General features: G+C 39.3%; 1 protein-coding gene across 1 annotated transcript in view; it reads right to left on the bottom strand.

The window, feature by feature from the left end:
- Positions 1-599: 599 nt before the first annotated feature.
- SEC11C (SEC11 homolog C, signal peptidase complex subunit) overlaps positions 600-19,117 on the bottom strand; it is a 353,173-nt gene continuing 334,655 nt past the window's right edge. Inside the window, exon 6 of the mRNA XM_044066158.1 lies at positions 600-945. Within this exon, the coding sequence (XP_043922093.1) occupies positions 892-945 (54 nt within the window). The 3' untranslated portion in view covers positions 600-891. The remainder of the gene's footprint in view (positions 946-19,117) is intronic.

The following is a 19,117-nucleotide window of genomic DNA, read 5'->3' on the forward strand; positions in this document are numbered from 1 at the left end:
TTGTGATGCAAACTAAATTCTGCTGAATTAGACACAGTCACTTATGTTACAGTGTTGGACTGCACTCCCACATCTCTTTGCTTAAAATGTAAAACATTTGCAGCCTTGGAACAAAGGGCTGCTGCCTTAACCAAGGTCATACAAAGTTTGGGGATATAATATTTAAGTAGCTGGAATGTGGGGGTACATGGGGAGTACACTGAGGTTTGGGTACCGTGCAAAAAATATATATATCTATGCCTGAGTCCAATTTGATATCATATTGATTTGATCAATTTCTATATTTTCTATGAAGTGGAATTTGGGATGTTTGATTTGACATTACAGCATGTTTGTGTTCAAAACTGCTTGTGAAACAAGACTGAAAGTGAATATGGTAAATATTTAGTTTTACTGGTAAGTGACTTGAAATGTTGCTCTACATGAAAGATTCATTGACGAGAACTCTGATGTTATGCAGATGTAGTTCAACTAAACAGACCTCTTAAATTAAGAAATCCTGGGTTTGTCTTCTTAAAAAGGGACTTCACAAGCTTTAGAAGTTGAAAAATTATGAACAGGCTGATTTACAGTGTATAAAATATGCCATAACGCAGAAAAAGCAGCAACAGATTTTATAACTGATTTTTTTTTCTAATGTGCAGTCCAAACAGTATAAGAGATATGACAAAAATCTATATTCCAGGGTCAGTCCACATATTTTCATTTAAGATTCTGTAACTGATGCTAATACAAATCAGGTGTTATAAAACTTGATAAAATAAAAATATATTGCAAAAAGAACGAGGCACAGCTTCAAATAGTTTTACATGTATGTGTCATAAATATATTAAATTTTATTTCTCAGTTTCATAAGCAATGATGTAAAATCCAGTAGCTATGGTGAACTTCTTAGGATTCTCTCTTCAGTAGCACAAAAGCACCCATGATTGCCAAAACAGCATACTGTAAAGAAAACAGAAATGTAAGTTAAGTAGGAAAGTTCTTTATAAGACAAAGAATATAATTTGCATTTAGGTACAAATTGCACACACATCTGAAATAAAATATACTGAAAAATATAAGATATAAAATGAATCTTTTGATCATAGATTTTTTTTGTTTGTTTTTGTGTGAAATTTTGTTACAGTACCACCTAAAGCTTAATTTAGATTCCTCGCTGTTCATTAACTGGTCTTATGATACAGCATTTTCATGGTAGCAGCAGGCTGTACTGCGGAAAGTCCTAAGTTAGAGTGCAAAAGGCAGGGTTTTACCCTAGTAAAGAAAGTTTAAGTCTGTTTAATGCTGGATAGAAAGCCAGTTTATAGCGCTGTTACTCTACAGCATCAGTGAGCGATTGGGGATAAAAACTTGACATCACTTACAGACAGAAGGAATGAATGAGGTTGACTCCCTGTATACTTATTCTCACTTGGACCATAAAATGACTGAGACTCTGGATACTTTACATTTCTGTTACTGTGCTGTACAGCATCAGTGAGCAAATGAATGTCAGCAGGAAATTTGTTCCACATTTTGGTCACATAAAATGAGCATGCTGCAACATTGAAGCAATTGTTGAATTTTAGGACTTGTATGAGGTAATTCTTGGTATTAGAGCATAAAAAGTACATGTGGCGATAAGGTCAATTCACTTCATATTGTGTCTATACAGTAGTGTTTGTGGCATTGATTTGTATAAATCATTTGCTGAGCATGAAGCATCCTTCTTGTTTTCCTATCTAATCTATCCAACACATTTTGGGGCCAATCAGTCACTCTAAAACTGTAAGTTAGGACAGGAAGAGCAAATTGGTTTATAGCTTGGATATTGTTCCTAAATGTCAACACTGTTTTCAGGATTAATTTAAGTCTTCTAAAGTATTCCTTACTAAGTTTTATTTGCATTTGTTCATGTTTTATTTTTGATCCTTCATCACTTCCCAACTATTTATACACTTCATCTTGCTCAAGTTCTTTTATATCATGTTCTTATCCCAAACTGATGTTTTCTTGGTGCTGCAGTTTTCCTGCTTTAAAGGTTGCTTTTCTACATTTATCAAGACCAAGTGACATTCTTAGATTATCTGAAAAAAGTTTTGACAACTTGCAGTTGTGCTTTCAGTTAGTTTTAAATCATTGGCAAAGAGAAGATGAGAAGTCTTTACACTTTGTTGTTTTCTAGCAGCCAAATTGCAGCCATGGCCTAAGCTGTTAAGTAGACAACTTAATGGGTTAAGACAGAATAGCAGAGCTGACAGAGTCACCTTGGAACATTCCCCTTTGAATTTTTATCTCTGGAATAATAATTTATCCTTTATCATGGCGTAATTGCAAAGTGGTCTGCCACTGTTTCATGGTCACTGCAATGTAGTCGATCAGTGTAGGGTGTACCTTATACATTTTTAAGCACTCTTTTATTCATGAATGTGGAATACTATCAAATGCTTTTTTGTAGTCAATCCATGCCATACTTAAATTCTTCCCCTTTTAAAAGTTCTCCAGTATGACTTTAACAACAAATGATCCTTTGTTCCATATGACTTTCTTTTATTGCCCTTTTGTTCTATTGCCATAATTGAGTTTTCTTCTAAATGACTGTAAACTCTGTCAGCGTCAATTCCAGTGTATAGTTTATACATTGTCAGAAGGCAAGTTATTGGTCTATAACTTTAAGGGTAGCTTGCAGGTCCACTCTTAAGTAGGAGCATTGTTTTTCCTGTTGTTAGCCAGGTTGGTGTCTGTTTGGGGTGTGCATATAAATAGTTCTTACTCATGGCTAAATCTTCATGCAAAGATGTTACTACTTTTAACCAGAAGTTAGGTAGTGCATCTGGGCCTGGGGTTTTCCAATTAGAGGCTTTTCTTAACTTTGTTTCAATCTCTCGCTGTTACTTCATCCTATTAAATATTTTGTACCCTTACACTTCTTATTCTTTCTTTTACTTCTTCTATCCATTTATCATATTTGTTATGCTCCACAGGATCTTCATATATACTTCTCCAAAAAGTATCAATTTCTTCTTTTTTGGTGGTCTTTAAATTCCTTTTACCTTTTTTCCCAATTCTCTACATTACTTTTTTGGATCATCAACAAATTACTTATTTTGTACTTTTCCTTTATATTTATCTGCATCTCTTCTAAGTTTTTCCATCTGTGCTGAGATTTTTAGTTTGTTATTTGCGATAATGCATGATAGAGCCTGATATGTTCTAATACCGTGCATTGCTTTCATCATGTCTAATGTTTTAAGTATTTTTGTTGATCTGTTCCCTCTTCTATATTCTTCTAACAGTGATACTTGTTGTCTTAATTGCTTTGCAGTTTTCTCTACTCGATACTTCCATTATGGTATTCAATTTCACCCCTTCCTTTCCCTCACTAGCCTGTGTTCTTGTAGTAGAACTTTTATCAGTTATTCATTTTAGCTGCACAGTAATACAGCCTGTTTATTTCTGTTATATTGCATGGATCTTTATGGACAGTCCTAATTACTGTGTTCATTTATTTTATCAAACTTTTGACTGTTTGGGTTTTATTGACCTTCTGTAGTCTATTTCTTTCATTGATCTTAATATGTTTATCTATTTCTATTAAATCAAGCAACTCTTCTCTTAGCTCATTTTTTTCTAAACTAAAGACACATTTTTTGTTTTCCATTTCCTGTGGGCATTCCATAGAAAGTTGTATTGCATCTTCCTGTGGCACCTTCTCTTCAATTTCATCCTGTGCCATCCGTTGCTCTGTGATATGGGAACTCACTGGCCTATCAATCCTCAGCATTGACTGTATCAGAGTTTCCATAGTTTCCCATTCCTTCCCTTGCTGTCCAGCTTCAAGTGAATGTTTATACTAGCTTCCTGTGGAAGGCTACAAAATATCTTCATATGGCACCTGACCAATTGCTTTCCATTCCACTGGTTCTCCCTTAATTTGGAAGTCCATGGCTCTATCCTGCTGTGGTGCTTTGTGAATTAGATTTTCTACATTGAATCCTTCACTTCGCAGGTACTCCATAACCTCAGTTTCCACTTTTTAACTTCTCCATTGCTGATCTTCTTTTCTATTTTTCCTCTGTCTTCTTATTTTTGTATTGTAAAGTTTTCCATATCCGGATTCCTTTGGCTGTATTTCTCTTTAAATATATTTGGTGCTGCCCTTTTGTATTGATTAGGTTTGTTTTATCCTTTGCATAGATATTGCACCATATTAAATCTCTTTTTTTTTTAGATGTCCATATTTCTTCTTCAGATGTCTCCTGGTCTTCACCTCACAGGCACTTCATTAACTTCATTTTCTATTTTTTTAACTTTTACTTTACTAACCTTCTTTTCTACATTCCCTCTTTGTGATATTATTTTTTTATTGTGAAATTTTCCATGTCTGGATGCCTTTGCTTATATTTCTCTTTGAATATCTTTGGAGCTGCCTTCTTTATTTTGATTAATTTGGCTTTCACCTTTTCATAAATACTGCATCATATTAAATCTCTCTTTCTTTCCCATGTCCATATTTCTTTTTTATACTTTTCAACAATATCTATGTTTTGTTGTTTATATTTTAGCACTTCCTTAGATGCTTCTTTTTCCAAACAGATTAAAGTCTCTTGGTCTATATACTGTTTTTCACAAACTTGTATTAATGACCACACATTTGTATTTAAAGCTTCTGGCAGTTTTTCTTGTGGAAGTACTTTTCTTTCCTCTAATTTCTTTCTTAATCTGTTTGTATATTTTATGTCTGGAAATTCTTGGCTTTTTGCATAATAGTAACAATACATAATTTCTTTCTTATCCTCAATAGTCCACTTTATCGTCTTAATTGCTCTTCTTTGGCCTGTTTTTGTGGACTGCTACTTCCTTCTACAGCAGGTGGCCATCCTCCTCCTGGGCCTGGCCCCACTGTAGGAATGTTTCTGTATTTTGAGGATTCTACACTGTCATTTTTTTCTAGTCCTGGCACCAGTGTGCCTATCAGGAATGGGCACTTTTATATCATGGGTCTTGCACACCCAGCTATCTTTTTTTAAATTTTGACCTATTCTGTCCATGATATATGCATTACAGATACAGTCCATATATCAGTGTCATCTTGGTGAAATTTTGTGAAAAACAGGGTCCACCTCATGAAGCTACTCACCAAGACTTGAGGATGAATTCAATTTCCACAATACTACTCTCTTTGCTTACTAACTGATCATCTCTCCATTTGGACCCCCATCATCTCTCCATTCAGACCCCAACACTTTGTGCACTACCTGATGTAGTGTAAAGTTAAGAAATAATTTATGACTAAACCATTTTAACATCATCTTACCCCCTACCCGCTCTCCTTTATGCTTCACCAATATTCTCTAACTTGCAAATGACAATACTGAACAAGTTTGACACTTGTTACAATAAAGTAGCAAAATTTGCTGCTAACCTCCCCTACAGGAACCAGCACTGCCTGGCTCTGAAGCAATTATACTGGATAGAACTACCACAATACCTAGTTTTCACCCAATTAATCACTGCCAGTACTCTCATATATAACCCAGACAAATGCCCCTCCCTGAGTAACATGCTGCAAAACTATACCCTACCTCGTGCCATACAATCCAATATCTAATCCCACTGCTAGACACCAGCAAATCCAACAACTTTGCTAGAGACTCCTTCTACTCCACTTATGTATCAAAATATAGAACAAATTACCAACCCACCTTAGGCAAACCAACAAACTACACAATTTCAAACCAAAAGGCAACACTTGCCTGACACATAGCTATGCTCATGCACCTCACCAGGGCAACCCCTTACTCTTTATATTGACTACTCTCTTTCAGCCTATTTCCTATAGCATCACATCTTTCCATCCCTACCCTATACTCCCATATTTCTGCCTCTTCTTTCATTCCCTTTGCAGACCTCTAAAGCCACCAACCACATAATATTTCACCCTATCTTTATTTTCCTCCCCATAATCCCCCCCCCTCCATGCACACACAATTTTTTACTTTTCTCTCTTTATTCTTATTCAGCAGTTTTTTCCTCTCCTCCCAGCACTGCCCAGTAATTTATCCCTCACTGACACATCACCATTGTCTACTTCTAAAAGCTAACTCTCTCAGTATTAGCCTCATCATACTGCTAAACCTTCATAAACTACCACTGTCTACTACTTAAAACTGTATAACTGACTGCATACTACAAACACACAAAAGAATCACGGATTTTAAATGTCATGGCATAACTGTGTTCCTTGTTAGCCATAATGTACAGCTTAACAACAAAGCAGCATACACATTATGTAAATACTATTTACCATATTCTATTACGTGATCTATAAATATTGCTATAGTCTTTCAAACTTTGTGCATCTATAATGTTTTTTATATGTTATGTGTTTAACTTTTCTCCCTGGGTCTCTGCTAAAATTTATTTTCTGCCCAGCAAGACCAACCCTGTTAACAAAAGCAAATAAAGTAATAAAATAACTTCAGGGCACAGAAAGTACAGTTGTGTAAGTAAACTTACCATCACACATCTATAGCACCCTTAGCTATGTGTGTTATATCCTGCACAGAATATAACAGACATTCAGTTTCCAAGGCTTAAGGATACCTTCTGTGTACCCAGACCACTAAGAGCACAAACAGAGTTGTAGAAAATCATCGGCCTGGGTGCCATGCCCTGCAGGGCTTTCATGACAACTGAAAGATAGAGGCTACAGCCTTGAAAGAGGTCACTGCTAGGAAAGAGAAATCCAATGCCCTACCCTGGAAATAAAAAGCATGCAAAAAAATAAGGGGGGAGGGTAGAGGGAAGGAGCAGCTGGTGCAGCAGTGATCAAACCTCCACTGTTATGGTAAGTTTCCTTACACAACTCTACTATGTTCATCACTGATCACTGCAACAGTTGCTTTAGCTGCAAGGGCAGAATTCCATAGCTTATAAGGACTGTGTGGAGGAAGGATGAGGGCCCACAAGTCCCTGGAGAATGGTCCAAGCAAAGCCTGTTCTAGGCCTGGAAAAGGAATTTAATTTGTAGTGCCTTACAAATATATGTACAGAGGACCAGGTTGCTGCATCTATAATGTTTCTAATGTCCCCTTCTTTCCAAAAAGCCACCAATGACCCCAAGATCATAACAGAATTTGCCTTGACCCTCCCTGAAATAGACTTACTATAGTGGGAATAACAAAAGGCAATAGCATGAGGCAACTATTTGGAAAAGGTCTGCTTTGACACAGGTTGTCATTTTTCTTACCTTCATAAGAAATTAATAACTAATCAGAATTTTTGAAGGTTTTAATTCTGTCACTGTAGTATCTTGAGTGGTCTGTGGACATCCAGAGTATGAAGGATTCTTTCTACCTCATTTCTAAGTTCTGGAAAGAAGTCAGGATGATGGATAGCTTTGCTTAAAGTAAACTCAACATACTACTTTGGGTATAAATAAAGGATTAGTTCTTAAAGAAACCTTATCCTTGTGAAAAATAAAACAAGGCTGACTCAGCTTACAACTTTTGCAGAAGTCAGAGCAATCAGCAACACTGTTAAGAACCTCAAACCAACCTGATGAGCTGGTTCAAATGGAGCAAGATTTAATTTTCCCAAAACAAATTTAAAATCCCTAAGAGAAGCTATATCTGTTTTCTAGGTGGATGGGTATGCAGAACTCCTTTCAAAAATATCTTTTTTTAATTATTACTTATTTTAGTCCCATAACATCACCCAACAGGCCCAGCTCCTAGGGACCACACATCTACTCTGAGTCTAGCAGCTTGTCTCCTTACCCTCCCAGATTTACTCCGGTATTGCTTTGGCCACTTGTGGATCCTAAGGGCATCCTGGGGGATTGGCCATCTCCATTTCTGTCTAGAGGGGATTATTATATGTCCTACCTACTCAATGCCCCATTTCCCTTGCTCATTGATTATGTCCAAGTGCAACTTCCCTCTTTCGACCATGCTTCCCCTAAGGCAGCATCATCAAGGAACTTCCTGTCATCCAGGATGGTCACAACCATCCTCTCGGCCACTCCATCAATTGTCTGAGATAATAATTGAACCTTTCAAAAGCATCTTGACATAGGAATGCCTTGAAAGAGGGAGATCCATGGTTAGTTATGCTGAAATGACCAACAAATGAACCTTGACAGAGGAGTAAGAAAGGCCACAGGATAATGGCTCACATAAATATTGTAGAACCAGAGAAGTGCTAGCGTTACAAAAAGGTCTTGGTTCTAATTTTGCCACCAAATAGAAAATCTTTTCCATTTACTAATGTATGATTTCCTTGTAGCAGATTTCTTTGTTTCCTTTAATACCTGTTGCATGTCCTCAGAAAATAAATGCATAAAAAGGAATTAAAACTCTATCATCCAGGCAGTTAGTTGAAGTTTCTTCAAGTTGGGGTGTATCAAATAACCCTGACTTGTGTGAGTAGCCCAACCTGTGAGGAAATTGTGGCAATTACCACTGGGAATTTCCAAACAAAGGGAGGACAACTGTTACTTGAACCAGAAGGGAATTTCCATAATGATCTTAGTAGGGTCCTTCTGAAATTACAAAATGACCTGGAAAAAGTAGAAAATTATATAGGAACATCTGTATCCAAGGAAATGTGAATGATTCTATTTCCCAGGCCTGACTGCAAGGAGTCCTGGAAAAGAACTTTGGCAGTTGTTTGTTGTGAACAGAGGCAAAACTGGTCTAAGGTACTCTCCACACCTGGATCAAATCCTGGAAGACCTCTGATTTAATTTCCATTCATGAGAGTCTGTCCTGGTCTTTTCTCAGCTTGTCTGCCACAGTGTTTTGTTCTGATGGAAGGTAAGAGTCCTGTAGAGTAAGATTGTACACATTTGCTATATCCAAGACTGCCATGGATAACATGTAGACAGGGAAAGATCTGGAATAACTCTGTTTGTTTATGCACCACATCACTATGGTTTTGTCTGTGGCCCTAGGACCACAGATGATTGAGACAGCTGAGTGCATTGTTGACTGCCAGCTTCACTTTTATTTTTATGTGTTTTGGTCTGTCATTTTTGTTCTAAAGACCTTGCACTTCTACCCCCACAGACACAGCTCCCCAAGCAAAGTCTGAGGCACCTGTAGTTACTGAGTGTGCTGAAGCTAAAGAGAAAATGGAAGGTATAACTGGTCTTTCCAACAAAGCAGTTCCCTATTTGCAAATCCCAAAACTAGAATTTTAAAAGTCAGAATTGTTGATGTTGGGACCAAACTGATTTTAGGTATCACTTAATCTTTCTCACGTGGAGTCTGGTAACAGGAATCATGGATGCTATGAATCCTAATATCCTGAGAAATTCTTTTGCTGAAGCTGTGGACTCAGTAGAAAAATTCAGAAATATATCTATGTACAGCTCTACATTTTCCTGTGGAAGAAAATCTCTCTGAACTGAAGTATGTAAAAAACCACCCAGGAATACAATCCTATAGGAAGGAGTCAAACAAGACTTTGAATGTTCTGGAAGCCCAGTCTGTGAAGGAGATCTCTTACCCAAGTGAGAAATACTTCACACTTTGAAAAAGACTCTATAAATATAAGCATGTTATTTAAACAAGGAAAATGTAAATAAGTTGTAATCTACAATAAGTTATTACTGGAGATAGACACTTTGTGAATACCATTAGATCAGTGGATAATCCAACGGGTAATACAGAGAACTGCTAGTGTAATCCAGACACAGAAACCATTAAAGAATGTTTGAAATTAGAGGTTATAGTAATATGATGATAAACACTTTTTAAATCTACAGTTACCAAAAAAAAAAAAAAAAAAAAAAAAAAAAAAACAAACAGGTTAAATAAGAGGTAACAGGTTGTGAAGGGATAGCATTTTGAACTTTGGAATTTCCACAAACAGAATGGGAAACGAAAGATTTAGAACCAGTCTCAGTGAGGCTTCTTTCTTTGGTACCTTAAACAGACCCCCGGATTCACTAACCTCCCGTGCAGGACTAGTTTAGTCTTGCACGGAAGCGCCTGTTTAGGAGCAGGACGGCAGCGCGCCATGCACAGTAATGAAGGCACGCTGGCAGAGCTCCTAGGCTTACACAGAGCGTGTACGAGTTCAGGGGGCCATGTCTGAGAGTGGAGCACTCAGAATATACACGCCCCTGCAATGAAGGACTGTAGAAAGGTAGTAAACAATGAGCGAGACCACCCATAGATGTACGCATACCACCAGCAACATCCCCCCACATGTATAAGAGCAACAGTGAATAAAAAAAAAATAAAAAAGATATGTATTGTTAATGAAACAGACAAGTTTTAACCAAAGGTGCACGGGTTTGCCCATCGCTTAACTACGGTTAATGTAGCTTAAATAGCAAAAGAAGGATAAAAAGCAAGATATGTGCAAATGAAGCAGCACAGCAATACTGTAGTGGGCAGAGCATTCGCCTCACGAGCAGTCAATCCTGGTTCGAGTCCCACTGCAGTACATTCCATTTCCATGTCAAATCACTGTTCTGATCAATATATTTAGTTGTATAACCTAATAAATAACATATATGTGTGAACTGGAGTAGTAAGCTGTGTAATGAATGATAACCCCATACACTTGCCAAATTTACCACCTCCCCAAGAATCAGTAGACTATTACTGTCTAAAATATAGCAGTAGTAAGGATAAATAAGCACGAGTAAGCAGTTGCAAGTCTGTTTGCAGGATGGTAAGCAGTGCTTACACAGAGGAAGCAATAGTGAGGCTAACCATGTGTAAGCGGATGTCACCGGAAGTTAGCAGTGCTTATCATCACGCAAACCCGCTGACAACTGTGTAAAAGTGCTTCAACCACTCCGTATCCAATGTTCTGGCCAGTAACAAATTAAACAGCCCCTGCAAGGCTCAAACCCAGGAGCCTGCACACCATAGCCAATGTGATTTACCACTAAGCACCCACAGATATCCATAACCCTGACATTTCCACAAACATAGCATCCAGCAATACCATTCAACATTACAGGACAAGTAGCTAAATATGTAGATGTGTGTGTGTGTGTGTGTGTGTGTGTGTGTGTGTGTGTGTGTGTGTGTGTGTGTGTGTATATAAATATATCGATAACTAAATAGATATATACCTCTCCCTCTCTATATTACGTGTGTGTGTGTGTGTGTGTGTATATATATATATATATATATATATATATATATATATAGACATACATATATATAAATATCCACATATAGATATATACATACATATGCAAACATCCATACATCTATATGTCGTTAGATATATATATATATGTGTGTGTGTGTGTGTGTGTGTGTGTGTGTGTGTGTGTGTATGTGTATACACAGATATATATCTATGATATGACGCAGCACATATGAATGACATATATGACCACAGGCACTGCTAATGGGGGTGAGGGTTCTCAATCAACAAACGTGTTACACGTACCAATACCCCCCCCCCCTACAGCCAAACAGGTGAAACATACAAACAAACACACACAAAAGTAAAAAAAAACACTGATTCCCAAACCACAAGCAGGATTCTACCAGTGGGGGAAACATTGTGGACCCACTAAGTCTAATCTAGAAACAAAGACAAGAACGTCCCTTGCAGGACAAGCCAAAAATTATGGCATATTCAGATTCCTGTCCTTACACCCATTCGTCATGGCAGGACATGTATGTTCTCGGACTACAAGGTTGGGAAAGCCTGATGATCCATGGGTCGAGACAATGTATGTCATGGGTCCTAAGAAGTGGAGAGTGGGCAGTGTGTAGTGGTGTAGTTAGACCCAACCTACACCCAGAGAAAGGATGATTGCTGCAGAGGAGGGCCGCGGGGGGACAATGGGTATGAAATATTGGTCGAGGCATGCCGATGTTGGATGGAGTGGTTCTAATTGGACCACCTTGTGGATGTTAAGCAATAGTGTGAATTGGGCAGAGCATTCGCCTAACTAGCAGGCATTCACGGTTCGAGTCCCACTGCAGCACAGTGTATCTTACATGGCAAAGCACATTATAACCAATTTTGTTGTTGCAAAACCCACTAAATAACACCAAATAACACATGGTTGTAGCTGGCTACTGTAGACAGAATGTTTGGCGTTGAGGATGGCACTCGATGTAGAGCACAGCGCTGGGGCACCCACGAGTCCAGATTCATGGTATGGCTCCTAGTAAAACACCATGAGGAGAGACTACTGCAGGGCCAGTACCAGGGCTCTCAGTATAAAGTGGATGCCTGGGACAGTCAGGACAACTGTTACTTGAACCAGAAGGGAGTTTCCATAATGATCTTAGTAGGGTCCTTCTGAAATTACAAAATGACCTGGAAAAAGTAGAAAATTATATAGGAACATCTGCAGCCAAGGAAATGTGAATGATTCTATTTCCCAGGCCTGACTGCAAGGAGTCCTGGAAAAGAACTTTGGCAGTTGTTTGTTGTGAACAGAGGCAAAACTGGTCTAAGGTACTCTCCACACCTGGATCAAATCCTGGAAGACCTCTGATTTAATTTCCATTCATGAGAGTCTGTCCTGGTCTTTTCTCAGCTTGCCTGCCACAGTGTTTTGTTCTGATGGAAGGTAAGAGTCCTGTAGAGTAAGATTGTACACATTTGCTATATCCAAGACTGCCATGGATAACATGTAGACAGGGAAAGATCTGGAATAACTCTGTTTGTTTATGCACCACATCACTGTGGTTTTGTCTGTGGCCCTAGGACCACAGATGATTGAGACAGCTGAGTGCATTGTTGACTGCCAGCTTCACTTTTATTTTTATGTGTTTTGGTCTGTCATTTTTGTTCTAAAGACCTTGCACTTCTACCCCCACAGACACAGCTCCCCAAGCAAAGTCTGAGGCACCTGTAGTTACTAAGTGTGCTGAAGCTAAAGAGAAAATGGAAGGTATAACTGGTCTTTCCAACAAAGCAGTTCCCTATTTGCAAATCCCAAAACTAGAATTTTAAAAGTCAGATGTGTTGATGTTGGGACCAAACTGATTTTAGGTATCACTTAATCTTTCTCATGTGGAGTCTGGTAACAGGAATCATGGATGCTATGAATCCTAATATCCTGAGAAATTCCTTTGCTGAAGCTGTGGACTGAGTAGAAAAACTCAGAAATATATCTATGTACAGCTCTACATTTTCCTGTGGAAGGAAATCTCTCTGAACTGAAGTATGTAAGAAACCACCCAGGAATACAATCCTATAGGAAGAAGTCAAACAAGACTTTGAATGTTCTGGAAGCCCAGTCTGTGAAGGAGATCTCTTACCCAAGTGAGACATTCTTCACACTTTGAAAAAGACTCTAGAAATATAAGCATGTTATTTAAACAAGGAAAATGTAAATAACACCAAATAACACATGGTTGCAGCTGGCTACTGTAGACAGAATGTTTGGCATTGAGGACGGCACTCGATGTGGAGCACAGCGCTGGGGCACCCAGGAGTCCAGATTCATGGTATGGCTCCTAGCAAAACACCATGAGGAGAGACTACTGCAGGGCCAGTACCAGGGCTCTCAGTATAAAGTAGATGCCTGGGACAGTCTCGCCCGTGACCTCACCGGTGCCACTGGTATCCCCCGGACTGGTGAGCAGGTCAGGCATCAACATGCTGACCTGAAGCAGCAGAGGGGTGATCTCTTGGATCAGTGGATCCAAGAAGTAAGGCAGATGGCCAATGCCCCAGCACTGAGTAAGTACCCATTCTACTACGTAGATAATGATTGCCTATCTTGTGTATACTATAGGTAGGTAATGGCTAAATATCACTGTATTTCACTGACAGCTGCAGATGAGCAGGCTGCAAATCAGCAAGACCATGCTGCTAGGCTGCAAAGGCTGCATCGTGAGGCAGGTTAGTAAGTGAGGTACCTGTCATCCACCATCAAGTCCTGGCTGTGGTGCGTAGGGAGCTCGATAAAGAGATTTGAGACCAGCTACGCCAGCTTGAGGGCTGCGTGGTGCAATTAGAGGGTGAGCTTGCCCCTCCTACCCAGCCCCCAGCACAGCCACCTTTGGGGCCGTGGAGGTGCAGTGGTGACTCCCCATAGGTGGGGATCTCAGTCCCACTGTTTCCATTTGGGGCTCATGGGCTTGTGACTTCCAAACACCCCTCCCCGTCCCAGGTCTTTACCATCCACATGTGTCATATACCACCCCTGTATGCATCTTGTTTGTCTTGTCTGTTAACCTATCCAACCTACCTCCCAAATATACCTACTATCCCCTCCCCAACATCCCACTCTCACCTGAAAAAGAAAAAAAAGGGCAATCTGTTCCCACAGCAAAATCTCACCCCATACATAGCTGTCCATTTTGCACACATGTCCACTGGACACATGTAATCCGGTCTAATTGGCATCACAACTTATTATTGTTGTCCTCACCCCCACCCAGGGGTTTGAGTGCTGAAATTTACCTCCAAATTCAGTGAATATGCACAGCTGTTGCTGTAGAAGAAATGGCCAGCTATGGACTGTCCCATCAGCCTTCCTGCTCATCCCTGGCTATTGTCCCTACTGTCTTTCCCTCTTTGTGCCCCTTTTTTCACCACTTTCCTATCAACCTCTTTTTCTTTTCTTTAAAAGAAATTGACGCTGGGGTAAGCAGGAGTAAGCACTTTGAAGCAGAAGTAAGCGGGTTTAGGTCTGCTTGCTTGGTGGTAAGCAATGCCTACACTTGTTAAGCAGTGTAGAAGCTAACTGAGTGTAAGAAGCTGTAAACGAATGGCAGTATTGCTTACCCTTGCGCAAACCAGCGCAAACCCACTTACTACTTGTAGGGACCCTGACCAACATATTTTGTGGGAGTCCACGATATGACTGGGATGATAGCAGGAATGCTAGCAGTAAATAATGATAGCCCATTACCTAACAACCCCTAACTGTATCACAGCAGGACAAAGCCTTCCATATATGCGGAGGACAGAGGCAGGAACACAGGGCCATATTTGCAATATTGCTGTTATGCACCCTGGAAATTGCTGGTGTTACAGAATTTGTTGCAACATACCCTTATGCAGGAATAAGACATCAGAAACACAAATGGATGTACCATGTACTGATAGCACGTAACAGACAGACTGCCAGTGACATATCTAGGACAAGACTTGTGTGGTGCACAGACAAAACCAAATAGACAATCCACTGGCCATCATGTGGATAGGCCCACAGTTGAGAGCTATGTAGACAGACTGCATTCCATCCTAAACTACTATGTACACACAAACACTGCAAGACCAACAATATACAATACACATTACAGCACTACTCACTCTGTCTGTAGGTCTGGAACCTTATACAAATGTGTAGTTGGCCTGTGTCTGCAAGTTCTGCTCTAAGAAGTATTACTACCTGCTGTCTGTAACACTACTGCCCACATACAGGAAGGATGTCCCCCATACTGGAAAGGTTAAGGGACAATGCCCACATGAGTTAGTATTTTATAGTACTGGGTTTCCATGACAGCGGTTAGCCAAAGTACTACACAGCAGGCTGCATGCAGTTAGCAACTGTTGCACACTGATAATATCTGGTGGTGCTGAGTTCACATGGCCACATACTACCCAGTAGATGGTGACATACATCTTTACAGCATACCACTGCTTTGTCAGACATACACAACAGTTATGCTGGCCTGGCAACAGTATGTCTTGCAAATAACTGGACATAACAGCACACTGGGTAATTACAGTAGGCTGCTAGGCATGTCACAAAGCATTGGGCAAACTACAGGCAGACTGCCACAACAGTAGACTACATATTGTATGGGGGAATACACATGTACCTGTGATTATAGCAGGTTCAACACACAGGTCACAGCAGAGTGTAGCAGATACCTGTGAGAAAATATATACCTACATCCAGTGTCAATGCAGCCACAGCCACATATGATACACAAGCTTAATATGACACTGTAATGACTGTCTGATAAACACCATCTCATATGTGTCACTCACACACTGACCCTACATATACTGGTCATGTCACAGTGTGGTCCGATGGCCGTCTGTGGTATGGGACAAGTGTGTGTCTGGCTGTAAAGACATGTGAGCCAGTATGGTACCATACACTGGAGCAGCAGGTAACATCAGATAGAATGGGACCGAGAACAATGGCGTCTACCACAGTCTGTACAGAGCCCACGGTTCGTAAGCGCAATACACATACTGTCGTCAATCATCCTAACTCAGGGGTCTGCAACCTGCGGCTCTGGAGCCACATGTGTCTCTTCCACCCTGCTGTAGTAGCACTCTGTACCTCTGAGGATTAATGGACACTCTACAGTACAACACTCACACACACACGCACACACACACACACACACACACACACACACACACACACAGTGATCAAGAAATCCCAACACAGGAACACAATTATGGACATATGTTAGGTATTGTTCTTATACACTTTGTTATGTTATATCTAGTATAACTATATATGAAACCGTATATGCTCCGCTGTCTCCATAATAGGAGTCAGATAGTTGTTGTGCCTCCCGATTAATTTAGTTTGGTGGGTGAGGTGTCAGGACTGGATCTTTGTATAGTGACGGTTGCAGACCCTTGCCCTATGTACACAGACCAGAGTACTGTACACACAAACATGGAATGTCCAAGTAATGTCCTCAGAAACAACCCCTACTACACACAACATGTCCAGCAGTCTGTTATCTGACTGGCTTGTTATCAGGTATGATGTCAATAAATAATGGTGTACAGAACATATGCACCATGTATATGTGGGCGTCATCTGCACAGCACACGTGTGCACCTCTGCAGTCTAGAGGTCAGTGTATGTAACAGTGTTATATGCCTCTGTAAGTCAGTGCATCAGGGGGTATGCACCATGGGTATCCTAGGGTGTTACAACGTGTGAGGAATACCAGTAGTAAGCTACCTTAAAGTATATGGATGTACATTATCATACATTTCACCTTGGGAACATTGCTGGCCTACTGCTTACTAATCAGTGTGATTGTGATGATTTCAGTTATGCATTGTTATATATATAGTGTCAGCCCAGGTCTTTCCCCCCTAGGGATTGCATGCAGAGTACATGTAGAGGCTGCTGGTCAATACATCTGCATTACATACTGTTGATTGCTTGTTATCCTGTGGCCCAGTCTGTCTTCCCAGTTGTACTACTTGAAGGCCTTGGCATGGACAACAACAGATGTGATGTTTCAGATTACTGTAATAAGTGATCTGTCTGAGAGTTGCATTACTCTGTACGTATTTCAAAGCATAATCAGCTATATGACATGCCATATACAACTGTAATAGCAGACAAATAAACCTTTCTTATGTATACAAACCTGTGTGTTGTGTTACATCCTTTGACTTCTCTCTGGGTATATGTTTCAGGCAACAATTGTCTTTGGTATGGGTGACTCATACACTGTCCATCTGATGAGGTTGCAACTTAGGAATACTGGCTGTTCAATATGGTGTGCACCCTCTGACTATGTATCTTCCTAGACATACCCCTTTGTGTGTTTGTGTAGTCAAATATATCTATATATTTATATAATAATAACCGTAGCTCTTAGAAGAGAAATAATTATATAATAAAAACTTCTATCTTAATGTACTATAACAACTGCAAAATAAAGTAAAGAGAAATAAATAAATAAATAAATCACGCAGACACCGAACAGTTAGTTAAGCTTTCACTCTTATTGGATGAAAGAGCTTCTTCAGAATAACTCCTTGAGGTTACAGCATACAGTATAAATAATAAGAAATGACATGCATTTACAGTAGCCAATGAATACAGTGAAAATATTGGAACATAAATACAGAGGCCAATAGCAGGAGCAGAATCCTTTCTATTAAAATTCAAATAATGCTTATAACTGGAAAGAGAATGTGGAATGTTATGAATATTCATAATAAAAAATTAATATTCATATAGAAGTAAAACAGTACATACAGTAAAAGTGGTGTAAGTTCACAATTTCCATTTTAACGCATTACTTAATATTAACATTTTCATTTAAGCCTGAAATACTTGAATTAAGAAGTAACTGCCACTTTAGTTCCCTTAATTCTAGATATAATTCCCAATCACCATAAAAGCTTTCAATTTGTTCTAAAATAATAAAGTTAAATTTGTTAAAAGATGAACATGCTTTACTGTGTTTAAATAAGGCATTATAAAAATTCTGTGTTCTTATTGCTCTGAGGTGCTCTAATTCTGTCAGAATGTTTTCTAGTGGTTTTCCCAATGTAGAAAGCTGAACAAGTTTCACAGATACCTGCATAAACAACAGCAGTGGTGTGACAGAAAAATGTTTGGGATATGTAATAGTATAGTTACAGTGAGGAAAAGTGTAACTCTTGCCATTCAAAATGTAAGGGCACACTACACATTTCTTGCAGGAATACAAGCCTAAAGGTACAGTGGAAGAGGTGTTACTGTTTGACAAAAATGGAGAGTCTCTATTCTCCAATTCCATTCTGATGGTTCTTGTTCTTTTAAATGAGAAAGAAGGAGAAGTGCCAATAGCAGAAATCATGTGTTGAGATTCAGTTAGTAAGTCCCAGTTATTGGAAATAATATTCCTTATATGCACCATATCCCTGGAGATGGGTAGAGGAAAACTAAGGGACCTGTTAGTACTGTCAAGGTTAATTGACTTAGGTTTGAATCCATATAATAAAATAGGGAAATGTTTAATATACCTGTCTGATGCTATTTCAGTGTAAACAGAGTCAATTAAACTTTCAGGGTAATTTCTTTTTAATATATCTATATATTTGTGTGTGTGTGTGTATATATATATATATATATATATATATATATATATACACACATACACACACACACACACACACACACACACACACACACACATATATATATATATATATATATATATATATATGGGTCTACTGCTCTACATCGAAAATACACTTCTTCGAAATAGAGCAGCAAACCCTATACTTTAGTGAAAGTTCACTTCACTGTGCACTTTCGCTGAAGTCTGGTTCTTCGGGCGACCCAAAAAAAACCACTAAAACATGTTTTTGCAGGGGGGCAAGCTCCCCTGAACCCCCCCATACATAAATATACCAACTCCTAGATCGCACTACAGCAGGGAAAAAGGAATATTCCCATTCCGCGCTCTAGTGTGACTGC

Source organism: Protopterus annectens, chromosome 1.part0 (genome assembly GCF_019279795.1).
Source record: "Protopterus annectens isolate FY-2018-M chromosome 1.part0, PAN1.0, whole genome shotgun sequence".
Classification (NCBI taxonomy): domain Eukaryota; kingdom Metazoa; phylum Chordata; order Ceratodontiformes; family Protopteridae; genus Protopterus; species Protopterus annectens.